Here is a 15,839-nt window from a genome sequence, read left to right as displayed (position 1 = left end):
ACAGGAGGTTGAGGACCTGTATGGACCTGTATGGTAACATTTCCTGTTACTAATTCAGAGGCACATATTTATACACAACACCAAATAGAGACTTCCCCAGACCTGACTTATGGAAATCCGATTTTACAGAAATTCTGAGACATTTTTAAAGCATTAAGGTAGTGAGAAAATGAAAGAATTATAGCTAGAATGATAAAATCTGGGTAGCAATAGGAAATGGATGTTTCGGGACTTATAGTTAAGTCAGCTTATGGTCAGCTTAAGTCAGCTCAGGAATGGAACCCTTGCTTAATTCAGGGACTGCCTATAGTTTTTTGGTGTGATGTAGAAGTCATTATGGAATAGGCTTCTTTATAAAAAATGATTTTCTATTTTTAACAAAGAGCATGTTGATCACTAGTTATAAAATGCCAATTAGTTTTAAATGTATTTTGTGCTTTGAGCAAGAAACATACTCGTATAATTGTATTTCCAGAAGTTTTGACCTTTGGGAAAAAACTAATGCAGTATTTTTCTTGAACAAAATCAGTTAGAAACTTATTTGCTGGATCTGCTCAGGAACTCAGCAACATATGTTTGGGATTCTAATTGTGCAATTTGTATCCCATTTAATTTAGGGAAAATATTAGTCAAAATTCACAAAAGGTTGAGATACTGCTTTATCAACAAGGAACGGAACATGTGCAACCTGGATATTATAAGATTCAAGTTTACTAGTTGTGAACTTCATCTTGTACTCAAGTACTTAAACAAAATGCTCAACAATGTCAGCACCCACAAAATTTTTTTTTGTTTAGAGCATCTTTACTAGTTTTGACTAGACCTCTGAAATTAGGCCGGTATCACTTACCTTCCTTCTTCATTACAACTAACTTCACATCAGACAGTAAAGCACAGAATTGTGGTAAATATTAATGTACTGAATAAACCTAATTAGAATATAGTAGAGTTTTGGCCCATTTGTCCTTAAAAGTTGAATCCGAATGAACCTTTATCACAGCGTCTTTCTAAATACCTTTCTTCTGTAAGAAAGTGGATGGAGGTCACTGGTATTCTATTCAATGATGGACACAGCTAAACCTAGCTGATCAACATGGGGCAATAAAGGTCACCTTGCTGGTGCCGTCCATAGCCCAAAACATACATACGTTTGTTCATTGTTTCAATGGAAGTGAGAATTCCCCGATTTCTCTTTTCTTTAGTTACAAATATTTTTTTAAAAATATAGTCCCAAATTACTACATCAAATTCAAGACTGAACCTTGGCCTTTCCCGTCTACATGTCTGTATGACACCAGTTGATACAGTAACTCAACGAACACCGAATACAAGTGTTTTATTTTATATATTAAAAAAAATTGCTACTCATAAATGGGTAGAGTACAAATAAATTCAGGGAATTTACATACAGCAGAACTGATCTTTCAAATTTCATTAACTTTTGATGTCAGCTTTACGAACACATCATGTAATAAAATTTGCTACAATGAATTACAGATATTCAGTTATACAGATTCGATGTCCAAAATCTGGCACTCTTACAACTAAGACAATGTCAGATTATTTACACTTTTCCGGATATTAGACCACATAAAATTAAAGTTTGAAGGAAGCTGCCATATAAATATTCTTGTTATTCGTTTTTAAATTTAGAATGGATACGTTGGACAGAGTTGGAACATAGCAACAATGCTAGTCAAACCTGCAGAAATGTCTGTTCTTCGGGCTACTGTAGCTTTTGGACAACAAATCTGTAAAGGTACAGGGTAAATCATTGGATCTAATGACATTTTACAGTGTCTTGGCAATAAAGGTAGTCATGAAAATCATACAAAATATTTACACCACTTTGTATTTAAAGAAAATCTTGAAACAGCTTAAACTCCAAAAACAGTACTTGAATGATCAAAACCTGTTACCTTCTATTCACATCACATTCCCATCTGCACTAAGGGTAGTCCAATCTAATTGATTTATAAATGATGCCAGTTTTGGTTCATGAACAAACAGAAAACAGTATTCAAACACAGCAAGTTGAGCAACGTCTGTTTTTACCTGCAAAATGCTCAGAATCAGGTTTTCTAGAAGTTAGATAACCACACGCTGCTTATGAAATTTTAGAAACCAATTTTATTAAGTAAACAAAGAAAACATTCAATATATTTTAAAGTATCTATACTATTCTACTGGGAGAGTTAAGAAGGGAAACAAAGTCACCAAGTCCTCACTCTTAAGATGAAGGACTATTTTGCATAATGAGCAAAGTTGACAAATTCTGCCCTGATTACTCTGTGAAACCTGTAAGCCTGACATTCATTATTTTAAGGAGCTTTACAAACCTTTAGTGTGGAATCTGGAGGTGATGTGCCTTTTGTAATAGCACAGTATTTCCTAGTACTGCATTAGTTCAGACATTTTCACACACGTGTGCACAAAAATTCACTGTTCAGTGTTTATATATCTCAATAACTAATCCCCTCAGCACTTCCAAAAACAATGCTCTGAAGGTTATTCTTCAAATCCTTTAAACACTGGAACCTTTAAAATTATACATACAATGACTGTCCAGTTGCAATGATGATCTTTGGAATAACAATTATATACATATTACCTACAAATTTAAATCAACAGATGCATATACAGAGTCTAATAATTACTAAGCAGCCAGCCACAAGCTGTTTGTGGCTGGACAGAACACCTTGCAAATATTACAGAGCAACCATTCCTCTATTTGCATTTCTGAGTAATTTATTTTATTTAGATTACTTGAAACTGTTTTGTCATTGAGTAAAATAATTTATAATGTAATAGACATTCACATCGGGAGTTTCTGAAAAGGCGGTAGGTGGTAGGGTCAAGTCTTGTTAATCCTGTGCCAGTTATTAAAACCCACTCTCAATAAATTGCGAAAGAACAAGGTGCGCACTTATAACTTACCATTACACTTCAAATCTTCTGAAAAGTGCTCAAAGATAATCTGTCACTTAGAAATGTGCTACAAGAATGTATTGGATAAACAGTTAAATTCTGGGGCTTTCTTGATACCATGATGAGGTTGATGTCTTAAACCTAATGACTCAATGAGATCAGTCTGGAATTGTACACGTTACAACTAAAGATTCTAGCTTTGTCAGAGAATTGTTTTAAAAACAACCGTTAAATACTGATTATGTCACAGATAGAGCTGTTGGTGCATGAGCTGAAATGGCCCAGTGTCTGTGTCTCCTTTATGTAAAGACTCAGCCATTCCAACGAGGGAAACTGCTAAGGAACCACACAAGCTTTTGCACACATTCAGGCAACCAGTCAGAAATGAACACTGACTGAAGTCCTAAAGCAGGATACCTGGCTGCTTGGGCAAGGAAAACAGGTAAATAAGATAAAGGAAAAATGCCAAGAATACAAAATGGTGTTCCGCAATAAAACTGTAAAACAAATGCACCATATTCTATGATCCCATGGTTTATACACCAATCAATGATTATGTATTTTGAGAAGTACATTTTGCACCAACCTTGTATGAGGACAATAGAGTCAAAAGCATTAATAGAATACTTTTAAAAACAAACATTTCAATACGCTCTCCGTTTTTGTTGTCCATCATATTTTTTCTCTTTTTCAGCACTTATGTCCCTCCTGGAACTTACAGATTTGTTGAGCCTGTATGCTGTATCATTACCAGCTTTATCCACAGAAGCTCCAGAAGGAAAAGCTGAACTCGATTTGGAAGTAGAAGCATCATCAGCCCAGGAAACAGAATTTCTTGGCATCTGTCCAAAGTGTGAAGCATGTGTTGCCTCGTGCCTACCACTGGATGAATGTGGTGGCAAAGCATCACTTGACTTTGAAAAAGACTGATCGGTTTTTAATTGTGGCTGAACCTCTATGGATAATGCCTCTCTTCGGGCCAATCTCGGATCCTTCTGTCTATAGTGAGATGATTGCTCTGACCTACCTGATGTCTGAGGATGTCTAGCAGTACTCGATGCTGCAGGCTGTACAGCAGCTGAAGCCTGAGGCCGACACTGTTGTTGCAGTGCAGTTGGTTGAGAAGGGATCGGTTGCTTGGAAACTTGTGCATTGCTGATGTCAGTAAATTGATTTGAAGCGACATTTAAGTTCAAACTTTCCCTCCTGAATTTTTTGAGAGGAGGAACGGGTTCCCTTTCATTTGCGTATGCACCTGGATCCGAAACATTTCTGTGGTAAGTGGGTCTTGGTTTTGTAACTTTTAGACAGTCCTTTTTATATTCCTTTTCACGCGTTTTCACAATGGCTCCTCGTTTCTTGGCATCCTGAATCAAAGCATTCCAGTCTTTATCTTCCTAAATTGAGGAGAAAGTATGCAGAGTAGAAAAGATAAACACATTTACTGTACATTGTTCCATTTTCACACATAATGGACAAACTCTCTATAGAATTGCTACTATACAGGTTTTTGACTAAAAAGTCCATGTTAGCTTTAAGCAGAACAAATCTGTCAGCCCCATCCCTCTCGTCTTTTCTCACTGATCTGAAAATTATTCTCTTGTGCCAATACAACGATAATGATCGATTCCATTTCCACTACACTTAAAAGGTCACGAATTTGACATTTTTACCACTGTCAAAAAGGTTTCTTCTCTTACATTCCATGATCCACATGTTACATTCAAGCCAGTACTCAAAGATATATCTGATTTTCTCCTTTCAGCTGCAATATCATACACTAACCTGAATATTATGGAATAGTGGAAATTTACCATTACCATAGTCATAAGAATGGTATTGAAAGATGTGCAATGGCCTGATCTGGAGTATTTGTCCCACAGTTGTTTTTAAAAATGCCAGATAAATTTTCAGCTTACATATTCAGCACTGAAATTTTAAATAGCATAATTGATAATTAGTGTCAGACAAACTCGCTGAACTACAGTACCTTTCAAATACGCTGAATTACCTTTCAAAATCACTGAATTTATTTTTTAAATATGGAAACTCATTCCTTCAGGAAACATTTAGTGCTACAAATTTCCCCCAAAAAGATGCTGTTTTTCTCAATCCAGATTTTTTAAAGCAACCTTAATTCTATGCTCAGTACCCAGTTTAAAATGAATTAACATTGACTGGTTTAGATTCCAGGTTTCTGTCTAAGTGAGGATCCTTCAATGTGATTGGTTGAACAATCATGCTTCTTTACCTATGTACTGATGCCACAAAAGGCCTGTACCATTCACAAACTGGACCAGCCAATGTACAAGAGCGAGTGATGTGCTGAAACTGGAAAGGATTCAAAGGAGGATTCACGAAAATGATTCCAGGATTGAAGGGCTTGTCATATGAAGAGCGTTTGATGGCTCTGAATCTGTATTCACTGGAATTCTGAAGAATGAGGGGTGACCTCATTGAAACCTACTATATGGTGAAAGGCCCTGATAGAGTGTATGTGGAGAGGATGTTTCCTATGGTGGGAGAGTCTAATTCCAGAGGGGACAGCCTCAGAATAGAGGGCCAAGCTTTTAGAATGGAGATGAGGAGGAACTTCTTTAGCCAGAGGGTGAACAATCTGTGGAATTCTTTGCCACAGGCAGCTGTGGAAGCCAAGTCTGTATGCATACAGCCTTGGCTTGGCAGGCTTGGCATATAGTCTGTATGCATTCCTCTGTGTGGAATGAGTTTCAGTAGAAGTGGTAGAGGCAGGTTCGGTATTGTCATTTAAAGTAAAATTGGATAGGTATATGGACAAGAAAGGAATGGAGGGTTATGGGCTGAGTGCGGGCCAGTGGGACTAGGTGAGAGTAAGTGTTCGGCACAGACTAGAAGGGCCGAGATGGCCTGTTTCCATGCTGTAATTGTTATATGGTTATATTTAAGGTAAAGGTTGAAAGATTCTTGATTGGTCAGGGCATGTAGGGATACAGGGAAAAGGCATGAGATTGGGGCTGAGAGGAAAATTGTGTCAGCCATAATGAAATGGTGGAGCAGACTTGATGAGCCAAATGGCCTAATTCTGCTCCTATAAGTTACGGCAGAATGGTCTTAAGTATGTACCCTGTAGCCCAGTAAACTCTGTGCAAGATGAATGGAAAGTTACATTTTTTAAGCTACTGACTATGATATCTAGGCCTATGAATCTTGAACAATAAAATTTAACTATATAAATAATTAAGACAGTAGAGAATGATATGGGCCATTCATTCAAAGTTGCAATGAATTTTCACTTTTAAAGCATGCAAAATTTTTTGAAGTTATTTCCACCATTATAAGTGAACCACAGATAACCAGAGTAAATACTGGGATCAAATGGCCAATCCTGGCCTAATACTATGAGATATACACCCATTTTCCCCAGCAATCCTCCCCCCACTGTCTCTGTGACTTATCTTGATGCATTTTCTCACTTTCCTGGTTCACAGTCAACCTGAAACATGCTCTTTCTGGAAGCAGCCTGAACTGCAGAGTGTTTTCTACTAAAGTTGTTTATATTATACTGTAGGTTTAGAATTATTTATAGATAATCATTATTATTGTTGAAACTCTTATCCTGCTTGACATGTCAACTGATAATAGTTCCTGGAAAATCACAATATAAATATGTTTGAACTAACCATAAGAGTCTTCAAATGTCCAAGAATGAAAAGACTAAAACGAGCTCGGGTTATCGTAACATTCATTCGTTGCCGGTCTGCTAAGAACCTGCAAAAAAGATTCAAAATTATTTGATGGCAATTCTAGTACACAAATGTAAAGGAGAATAAAATAATTGTTACTCTGGATAATTAGCAACACTCATTCTTATAAATTAATGTGTCCAGGGTTTAAAAAAAATTATACCTGGGGTTTTCTCAACCTCATGTCCAATGAGGTTTCTGCATGCTTATCACAAAATGCTAGAACATTTTTTTGCAGCATCAATTTTCTGAATTAAATTATTACTTTTTTAAAAAGAGAAGTGACTTTAGGGAGAGCCCCAGGAGGAGCATTAGGACTGGCAATTGGCCTGGAGCAGTTTCTGAAAACAATACATCAAAACAACTTTTCTTAAACTGATTTCTAAAAATGCAGATATAAATACATTCTGTGATGATCATGACATTTTGATCTTTCCTGCACACATGCTTACATGTTATGCTAGCTCTATTCTTCAGTGCATTGCCCCCCTCCCTCCACATAACAACACTTGCAATGTATTATATTCACACTGATACTGATCCTCGTTTTCAATGTAAAATGAACTGGAGCCTTGCACAAGGCATCATTGGGGATTAGTCTTGTGTTACTGATTTACAATTTTAAATATGATTATTAAATATAACCCTCAATACTGTATCAGATTTTAAATTGGCATCGTTACTATAATTATAACACTAAATGGTTATTGTGCAGTTTTCTAGGATGGAATACGGGAAGGTGTGCTTGTACTTTTCTGTACAGTTGCACTTGCAAGGGGATAAAGCACAAAAGCAGAGCAGTCCTACTGCAATTGTACAAAGCTTTGGTGTTACATACCATTTTGATTCTTTATTTCAGTAGGCATATACTCTAATTGCTGGCAGTTCACACTAGGATCATTCAATTTGTTCCCAAAATAAAAGGCTTTATCTTAAACACACAAGTTATTTTGGGAAGTTTGAAAGATGGATGTTGCAAAGATGTTTTCTCCTTCAAAGGAGTGTAGGTCTAGAGAGCAGAGCTTCAGAATAAAGGATGAACAAATTAAGGCAGACACAAGGAGAAATTTTTGTCAGATGGTTATGAATCTTTAAATTCTGTTCCTTAAGCACCATGCACCCTGAGTCATTGAATACATTCAAGCCTGAGATGGACAGGCTATGGCTGAAAAGAGAATTAACAGGTTTGGAATCAGGGAGGGCTCTGCATGTAAATTCCACAAAGTGCATATGACAGTTAAGACCAACTGTTGATTGAAAAAAAATCACTTCACCCAATAGATCCCTGAAGACTGTTTGCCCTAACGCAGCTAACAATAATGCAATCCTTCTCGCATCCTTGGAATCCATCCACTGTACCAACTTGCACTGCTCTGGAAAAGAGAAAACAATTGTTAGAATTACAAATATAATTTATTAAATTTAAACACAATCATAGATGACAAGACACACAGGAAGATTTACAGAAAAGAAATACAAATTCTGAATGTTGAAACAATTTTGCTTCTGTCCATCTGAGCAAGTTGATGCTCATCTCCATCAATTTTATTTTTGTTCAAGTCTAATGTGAAGAAACGGACTCCAAACTGGCATGCATAGGGCATTCTTCAGAATCCGACTGCAATGGCCTCTGATCGTTGCTTATGCAAAAGACTCGTCATTCAGTACTGGGAAACTATTGAGACAATGGACACCATAGTGTAAAACTGATTGCAGCTTCTTCAATATTTATGTGCTTTCTAATGTGGGCCAATTGAAAATGACAAGGATCACACACTTGTTCATTTACCCCTTATCATTAGGAAGTGATGAGATCTGCTTTAATTGCTTTTTAAAATCCCCAGTTGTGGCCTTTATTTTTTGGTTTTCAAAGGATAAACAGAAATATCTAGAGCACCTTAAAGACTGCTTTGAGTCAAACCCAAATTTCATCTTCGAATACTTGATGGGATTTCACTTTGACTTGAATTCTTACCGAGCTATGCAAGAAGCATAAAAACATGAAGTGCACCCAGGTGCAGCTCCTGATGGACCAGGTCAGGGGAACGGAAGTGGATCAGAATCATCCAGCAAGCTGAAGGCTTCATTGACGATACTTATACTGAGATGGTCACACCCAAAGTACAGGCTTCGGAGAGATGAGTGACCACCAGAAGTTAAGAGGGGCAAGTAGTCAGTGCAGGATTCCCCTCAGCAACAACTACACCCCCTGGACATTGCTGAGGGCAGAATGACCTACTAAAGTACGACAGCAGCAACCAGGTCAGTGGCACTATGATCACCTTTGAGCAGAGAAGGGTAGTCAGACAGAGCAATAGTGTCCCTTGGTCATTAGTGGGGCAGAAAGGAAATTCTGTGGTCTTGATGGTGTGTTCCACCAGGTGGGAGGGTTGAGGATGTCCTGCAGTGGCTGGAGAACATTCTCAAGGGATAGGGTGAGCAGCCAGGAGCTGTGGTGTACATTGGCACCAATGACATAGATAGAAAGGGGGATGAGGTCCTATGCAGTGAGTATAGAGACTGAAAAAGCATCACATTGAAGGTAGTAATTTCTGGATTACACCCAGTGCCATGTGCTAATCAAGGCAGGAATAGGAAGATATAACAGATGAATGAAGAGTTGAGGAATTAGTCAGGGGGCAGGTTTTCACATTGTGGATCACTGGAAGCTCTTCTGAAGTAGGGATAACTTGTACAAGGACGGGTTGCACTTTAACTGGGGAGGAAACATATCCTGGCTAGCAGGTTTGCTGATGCTATTGGGAGGATTTAAACTAGTTTAGCAGAGGGATGGAAACCAGAGCACCAGGTCAGAAAGTGGAGGGATTGAGAGGAAGGTAGATATCGTAACGAGTAAAAGCAGGCAGGAGCAAGGCAATAGGCGCTTGCTTGGATATCTTGAAATGTGTGTATTTTAATGCTTGGAGTATTATGGGTAAGAGTGATGAACCTAGAAGATAGAACAATATTGTGACCATAACAGAAACTTGGTTGAGAATGTGACAGGAATAGATACTTAAGGGTTTCATGGATTCCATGTTTTAGGAAAGACAGAGGGTGGTTTTAAAAAAAGAGGGGGGTGATTGCACTATTAACCACAAACAATACAACTTCACTCAGACGAGACAATGGAGGGCTCATCCACTGAGTCAATTTGACAGAACTCAAAATTAAGAATAGGATTATACCACCCCCACCAAAATAACCAGCAGGACATTGAATAGGTATGCAGATTAGGAAGGTGCAAAAACAACAGAATTGCTGCAGTGGGTGACTTCAATTTCTCTTATATAGACTGAAATATCCTTAGTGCAAGAGATATGCACAAGGCAGAATTTGTTAAGTACATCCAGGTGGGTTTCTTCTGTACTGCCTCCAAAGCCAGTGTATCCTTCAAGTAAGGAGACTAGAACTGCACGCAGTACTCCAGGTGCGGCCTCACCAGTACCCTGTACAATTGCAGCATAACCTCCCTGCTCTGAAATTCAATCCCTCTAACAAAGGAGGGCAACATTCCATTTGTCTTCTTGATAGCCTGCTGAACCTGCAAACCAACCTTTTGTGATTCATGCACAGGCATTCCCAAGTCCCTCTGCACAGCAGCATGCTGCAGTTTTCTTACCATTTAAATAATAATCTGCTCTTCCATTTTTCCTTCCAAAGCAGATGACCTCACATTTACCACATCTGCCACACCCTTGCACACCCACTTAACCTATCTATATCTCTCTGCAGACTCTCCATACCTTCTGCACAATTTGCTTTTCCACTCAATTTAGTATCATCAGCAAACTTAGATACACTACACTTGTTCCCCTCTTCCAGATCGTTAATGTAAATCATAAACAGTTGTGGACCCAGCACCAGGTCGATTCCAGAGATGAAGGGGTTAGACTATGAGGAGAGATTGAGTCGCCTGGGACTGTACTTGCTAGAATACAGAATATGAGATGAGATCTTATAGAAACATATAAAATTATGAAAGGTATAGATAAGACAGAGGTAGGAAAGTTGCTTCCACTGCTAAGTGAGACTAGAACCAGGGAACATTGCCTGAAGAATCGGGGGAGTAGATTTAGGATGAAGAGGAGGAGAAGCTGCTTTTCTTAGAGAATGGTGAATCTGTGACATTCTCTGCACAATGAAGCAGTGGAGCCTACCTCAGTAAGTATATTTAAGACAAGGTTGGACAGATTTTTGTATAGTAGGGGAATTAAAGGTTATGGGGAAAAAGGCTGGTAGGTGGAGATGAGTCCATGGCCAGATCAGCCATGATCTTATTGAATGGCAGAGCAGTTTCGACAGGCCAGGTGGCCTAATCCAAGAAAACCAGGAAGGACTATGAAAAATCCTTAGCAAGAAGGATTAAAGAGAATCCCAAGCCATTCTATACACGCATAAAAGGGATAACTAGGGAAGAGGGTCAGACCACTCAAGGATAAAGAGAACATGTACTTGGAGGGAGAGGATGTAGTTGAGGTCCTAAATGAGTACCCTGCATCAGTATTTACCAAGGAGAAGGATGGAGAGGCTACGGAGATCAGTGTGGAGTGTACTAATTTGTTTGGGCATTTCAAGATAAAGGAGGTAGTGTTCTCTAGAAGAACATTAAGGTGGATAAGAGCCCAGGGCCTGATGAAAAATACCTCCAAATTATTGAGACACACAGGAGATAAGATTATTAGAGCCTTGACCACTATCTGTGTCCTCTCCAGCCACAGGTGAGGTTCCAGAGGAATAACAAGTAGTTAATATTCCATTATTCAAGAAGGGAAATAGGGATAATCCTGGAAACTATTGTATCATGTCAGAGGTAGGGAAAATGCCAGAGAGGATTCTTGGGGATAGGATATATGAGTATTTGGAAAACCATGACCTAATTAGGGACAATCAGCATGGTTTTGCGTGGGTAAGTTATGTCTTACTAACCTGATTTGAGTTTTTCAAGGAGGTGACCAAGGTGATTGATGAAGGAAGAGCTGTGGATGTTGTCTTCTGTAAATGAACTTTAGTAAGGCATTTGACAAGTCCCTCATGGGAGGCTCATCCAGAAGATTAAAATGCATGGTATCCATGGTGAGTTGGCTCTTTGAGTTTAGAACTGGCTTGACTATAGAAAAGGGAGGGTAGAGGTTGATGGGTCTTATTCTGGCTAGAGGGCTGTGATCAGTGATGTTCCACAGAGATCCATACTAGGACCTCTGCTGTGTGAGATAAACAACTTGAGTGCAAACAGATGGGTGAGTTAGTAAGTCTGCAGATGATATGAAGAATGGTGTTGTGGAGAGGGTAGAAGATGGCAAAGGATATTGCAGCATATATTCAGTTGCACCTATGTGCAGAAAAATGGCACATATTAACCTGGCCAAATGTGAAATGTTGCACTTTAGGAAGTCATATGTAAAGACACTTTTAATAGCAAGACTCTTAACACTATAATGAGCAGAGAGATGTAGGAGTCCAAAACCATAGCTCTCTTAAAGTGGCTACAAACAGGTTGATAGGGTGATAAAGAAGGCATGGTTGACTTGATTAATTGAGGAATGGAGTTCAAGAGTTCAGAAGTATGTTGCACCTTATAAAACTCTAGCTAAGCTGCATCTGGAGTATTGCATCAGTTCTGATTACCTCATTAGAGGGAAGATGTTGAGGTTTTGGAGAGGGTGCAGGAGGGTGCTGTGTGGATTTGAGTGTGTGTACTATAAGGAGAAGTTGGACAAACATGGGTAGTTTTATTTCCTGGGGAGACTGAGGGGATTGCAGATAGAGGCTTATAAGATTGAGAGGTACAGATGGAGCCGACAGTAGTATCTTTTATCACAGGGCTGAAATGTTTAATAGCAAAAGGTAAACATTTAAGATGAGAGGGGGTTAAGTTCAAAGGAAATGTGTTGAGCAAGCTTGTTTATGTTATATATATATACACAGAGTTATGGGTGCCTGGACTGTATTGTCAGGGATGGTCATGGAGGCAAAGTAGAGGCTTTTAGATTACGCAGATGAACGTGTAGGAAATGGAAGGATATGGATATTGTACAGGCAGAAAGGATCAGTTTAACTGAGCATTTGATTACTAATTTAATTAGTTTGGCACAACTTTGTGGACCAAAGGACTAGTTTCTGCACTATATTAATCTACGTTCTTGTAATGTGAAAGGTTAGTTTACTTGTCAGGCGAAAGCTGCTTCTGCCACGCTAGTCATTGATTGGCCCATTCATGACACATTAGCTCTTTTCCATTGATTATTCTGCGTGTCATGGCACTGGTTTTGGGTTCTGGCCACATCAGGGGTATCAGGGGTTATCAGGAGTTGTGCATACGCAGGGCCCTTTGTATTATTAAGGATCTCACCCATTCATCCAGCTTTGACTTTCTACCATCAAGCAGGAGACTACAATGCATTAAAACAAGAACAGTCAGGATGAGAAACTTGACCTTCCCTCAGGCCATTAGGCTTTTGAACTCTCTGCCACGATGTATTCAAAGTGTCACTGGTTAACCTATTCCATACATTACAATATTTAATATTAATGCACTTTAGTTTGTTATTTGTGTGTGATTCATCTGTAGATTTTATCCTTATCTTCATATGTTATTGTGTGTTATGTGTACTATTGTGCTTTACACCTTGGTTTAGAGAAGTGTCTCATTTCCATATACATTATATACATGTACTGTTTATAGTTAAATAACAATAAACTTGACTTCAACAGCACGTGCAACAGACTTGGGCTCTTTCCTTTGTCTCCAGAGGGTCCTCTTCTCACTGAGATGCTTAAGAACCACCGGGAAAGTATGCTGCAGATATAGGAGGCCCCATGTGAATACTTAGCTAAGCATCTGTTGAATGTTTAGTTTTGTAGTTGTGTAACTTAGGAAGACTTAAAGTACCTGTTGAGTTTAAAGTGTTACTGAACATTTAGTGTCATAGTTTTTGTAACAGGGTGGCTTAGCTGAGTACTTGTTTGACTTTAATGGAGAATGTGTGGAGCAGGTTAAGACCTACAAGTATCTGGGAGTACAGTTAGACGAGAAGCTAGACTGGACTGCCAACACAGATGCCTTGTGCAGGAAGGCACAGAGTCGACTGTACTTCCTTAGAAGGTTGGCGTCATTCAATGTCTGTAGTGAGATGCTGAAGATGTTCTATAGGTCAGTTGTGGAGAGCGCCCTCTTCTTTGTGGTGGCGTGTTGGGGAGGAAGCATTAAGAAGAGGGACGCCTCACGTCTTAATAAGCTGGTAAGGAAGGCGGGCTCTGTCGTGGGCAAAGTACTGGAGAGTTTAACATCGGTAGCTGAGCGAAGGGCGCTGAGTAGGCTACGGTCAATTATGGAAAACTCTGAACATCCTCTACATAGCACCATCCAGAGAAAGAGAAGCAGTTTCAGCGACAGGTTACTATCGATGCAATGCTCCTCAGACAGGATGAAGAGGTCAATACTCCCCAATGCCATTAGGCTTTACAATTCAACCGCCAGGACTTAAGAACTTTTTAAAAGCTATTATTAATGCTTTTTGAGATAGTGATTTAGATGCATATTATATTTTTTACTGAGTTAAGTATTGTATGTAATTAGTTTTGCTACAACAAGTGTATGGGACATTGGGAAAAAAAAAAGTTGAATTTCCCCATGGGGATGAATAAAGTATCTATCTATCTATCTATCTTAGATGCTTGGTTGAGTATTTTACTGCTTGTCTGTAAATAAATGGTTAATGAACTTATTTGTAATCAGCATCTTCAGCCTCACTTACCAAATTAATGAACATGCTTTCCCTCAACAATTCTATGAAAAACAAAGAATTTCATTTCAGTCAGCTTGCTGTACCAAGTCAAAAGTTTGTAATCAGAGAGAAAACCAGAATCAAAACTGCACAAAAAGGGCAGTGGTTGGTAGTCATTTAACAGGAGCAGCACTACGAGACAATGTGGTGAAATTACTCCAGCCTAACATGGCATGTGCATTTTGAAATAGTCCAGGAACTGGCTCCAAAAGTTCCATTAGAGCTGATCTCATTACTTCCATAAATCTTAGCAAACAGGATGAAAACTTTATTGGTACAGTTAGGCCACTAGTTGGTAGCCTAAGCACTTATCCAGAGTCAAAGGAAGCAGAGAAAATACCACAAAATTAAGGACAGGCAACATTGTAGGTGCCAAAACTCAATTTTGGTGCTCAAGATGAAAAATTAGCTCAACAGAGCAAGACATTTTACTTAAGAAAACTGTCTTCTCTTTTACAATTTGATTATGAATAAGGCAAATAAAGAAAAATGTATTCAAAGCTATGTTTAAAACAAATGAAACACACAATATGCACATCAGCTGCAATGTTTCTAATATATACTCTTCACATACCTGCCGTTTTCAAGCCTATCCTTTCTACATTCGTGCTCAATTTGATTGATGATCTCCTGTTTCTGTGCATTATATGGTGTGATCACTCCAAGTTTACGGCAACTTCCTTTTTGCTTCTCTGCAATCATACTGATTAAAGCCATCACCAATTTCACTTCCTGTGGGTTAGCATAAGAGCTGCAATAAAAGGTTCAATGAAGATATAAGGCAAAAGATGAAGTAACCATGATAAGCCCTGGTTAAGAATTCACTTTAAAGTGTTAGAATCAAAGAAACAGGCCCTTCAGCCCATCAATTTGTAACAGAACAATTAATCTGCCTCGTCCCATTAACCTGCATCCAGACTATAGCCCTCCATACCCCTCCCATCCATGTATTTATCCAAATTTTCCTTACACGCTGAAACCAGAGCACCAACCACCACTTCTGCACGCAGCTCATTCCAACTCTCACCATCCTATGAGTGAAGATCCCCCTTGTGTTCCACTTAAGCATTTCACCTTTAACCCATGACCTCTAGTTCTCCTCTTGCCTAACCTCAGTGCAAAAAACCTATTTGCATTTACTCTATCTATACCCCCCTCAATTTTGTATACCTCTATCAATCCTCTCCTCATTCTTCTATGTGCTAAGAAATTTGTTCTATTTCTTATTAAATTATAAGCAGTATCAACTAAATAATTCCCCACATTACAGTACAATTACAATACTTACTCATTTAATAAAAATAGTGCTTAGATTTAAAATAACTATTAGGTGGTGATCAACACACAAAATCTATCCTGTAGTAGTTTAAACACCAAACTCAAAAAGCAATACATTATCTTT

At 38.6% G+C, this 15,839-nt stretch overlaps 1 protein-coding gene across 6 annotated transcripts in view; it reads right to left on the bottom strand.

Annotated features, from left to right (window-relative positions):
- Positions 1 to 1,319: 1,319 nt before the first annotated feature.
- The window catches only part of setx (senataxin), a 121,857-nt gene continuing 107,337 nt past the window's right edge, over positions 1,320 to 15,839 (bottom strand). For all 6 annotated transcript variants that reach the window (XM_073052705.1, XM_073052707.1, XM_073052708.1 and 3 more), the window contains 4 exons: positions 15,012 to 15,188; positions 7,925 to 8,023; positions 6,588 to 6,675; positions 1,320 to 4,325 (listed from right to left, as the gene is read on the bottom strand). In XM_073052705.1, the coding sequence (XP_072908806.1) occupies positions 3,573 to 4,325; positions 6,588 to 6,675; positions 7,925 to 8,023; positions 15,012 to 15,188 (1,117 nt within the window). In that variant the 3' untranslated portion in view covers positions 1,320 to 3,572. The remainder of the gene's footprint in view (positions 4,326 to 6,587; positions 6,676 to 7,924; positions 8,024 to 15,011; positions 15,189 to 15,839) is intronic.

The sequence above is a fragment of the Hemitrygon akajei genome, chromosome 7 (assembly GCF_048418815.1).
Source record: "Hemitrygon akajei chromosome 7, sHemAka1.3, whole genome shotgun sequence".
NCBI lineage: Eukaryota > Metazoa > Chordata > Chondrichthyes > Myliobatiformes > Dasyatidae > Hemitrygon > Hemitrygon akajei.
Note: the sequence above shows the minus strand (reverse complement) of the source record. Positions and strands in the feature narration are given on the sequence as shown.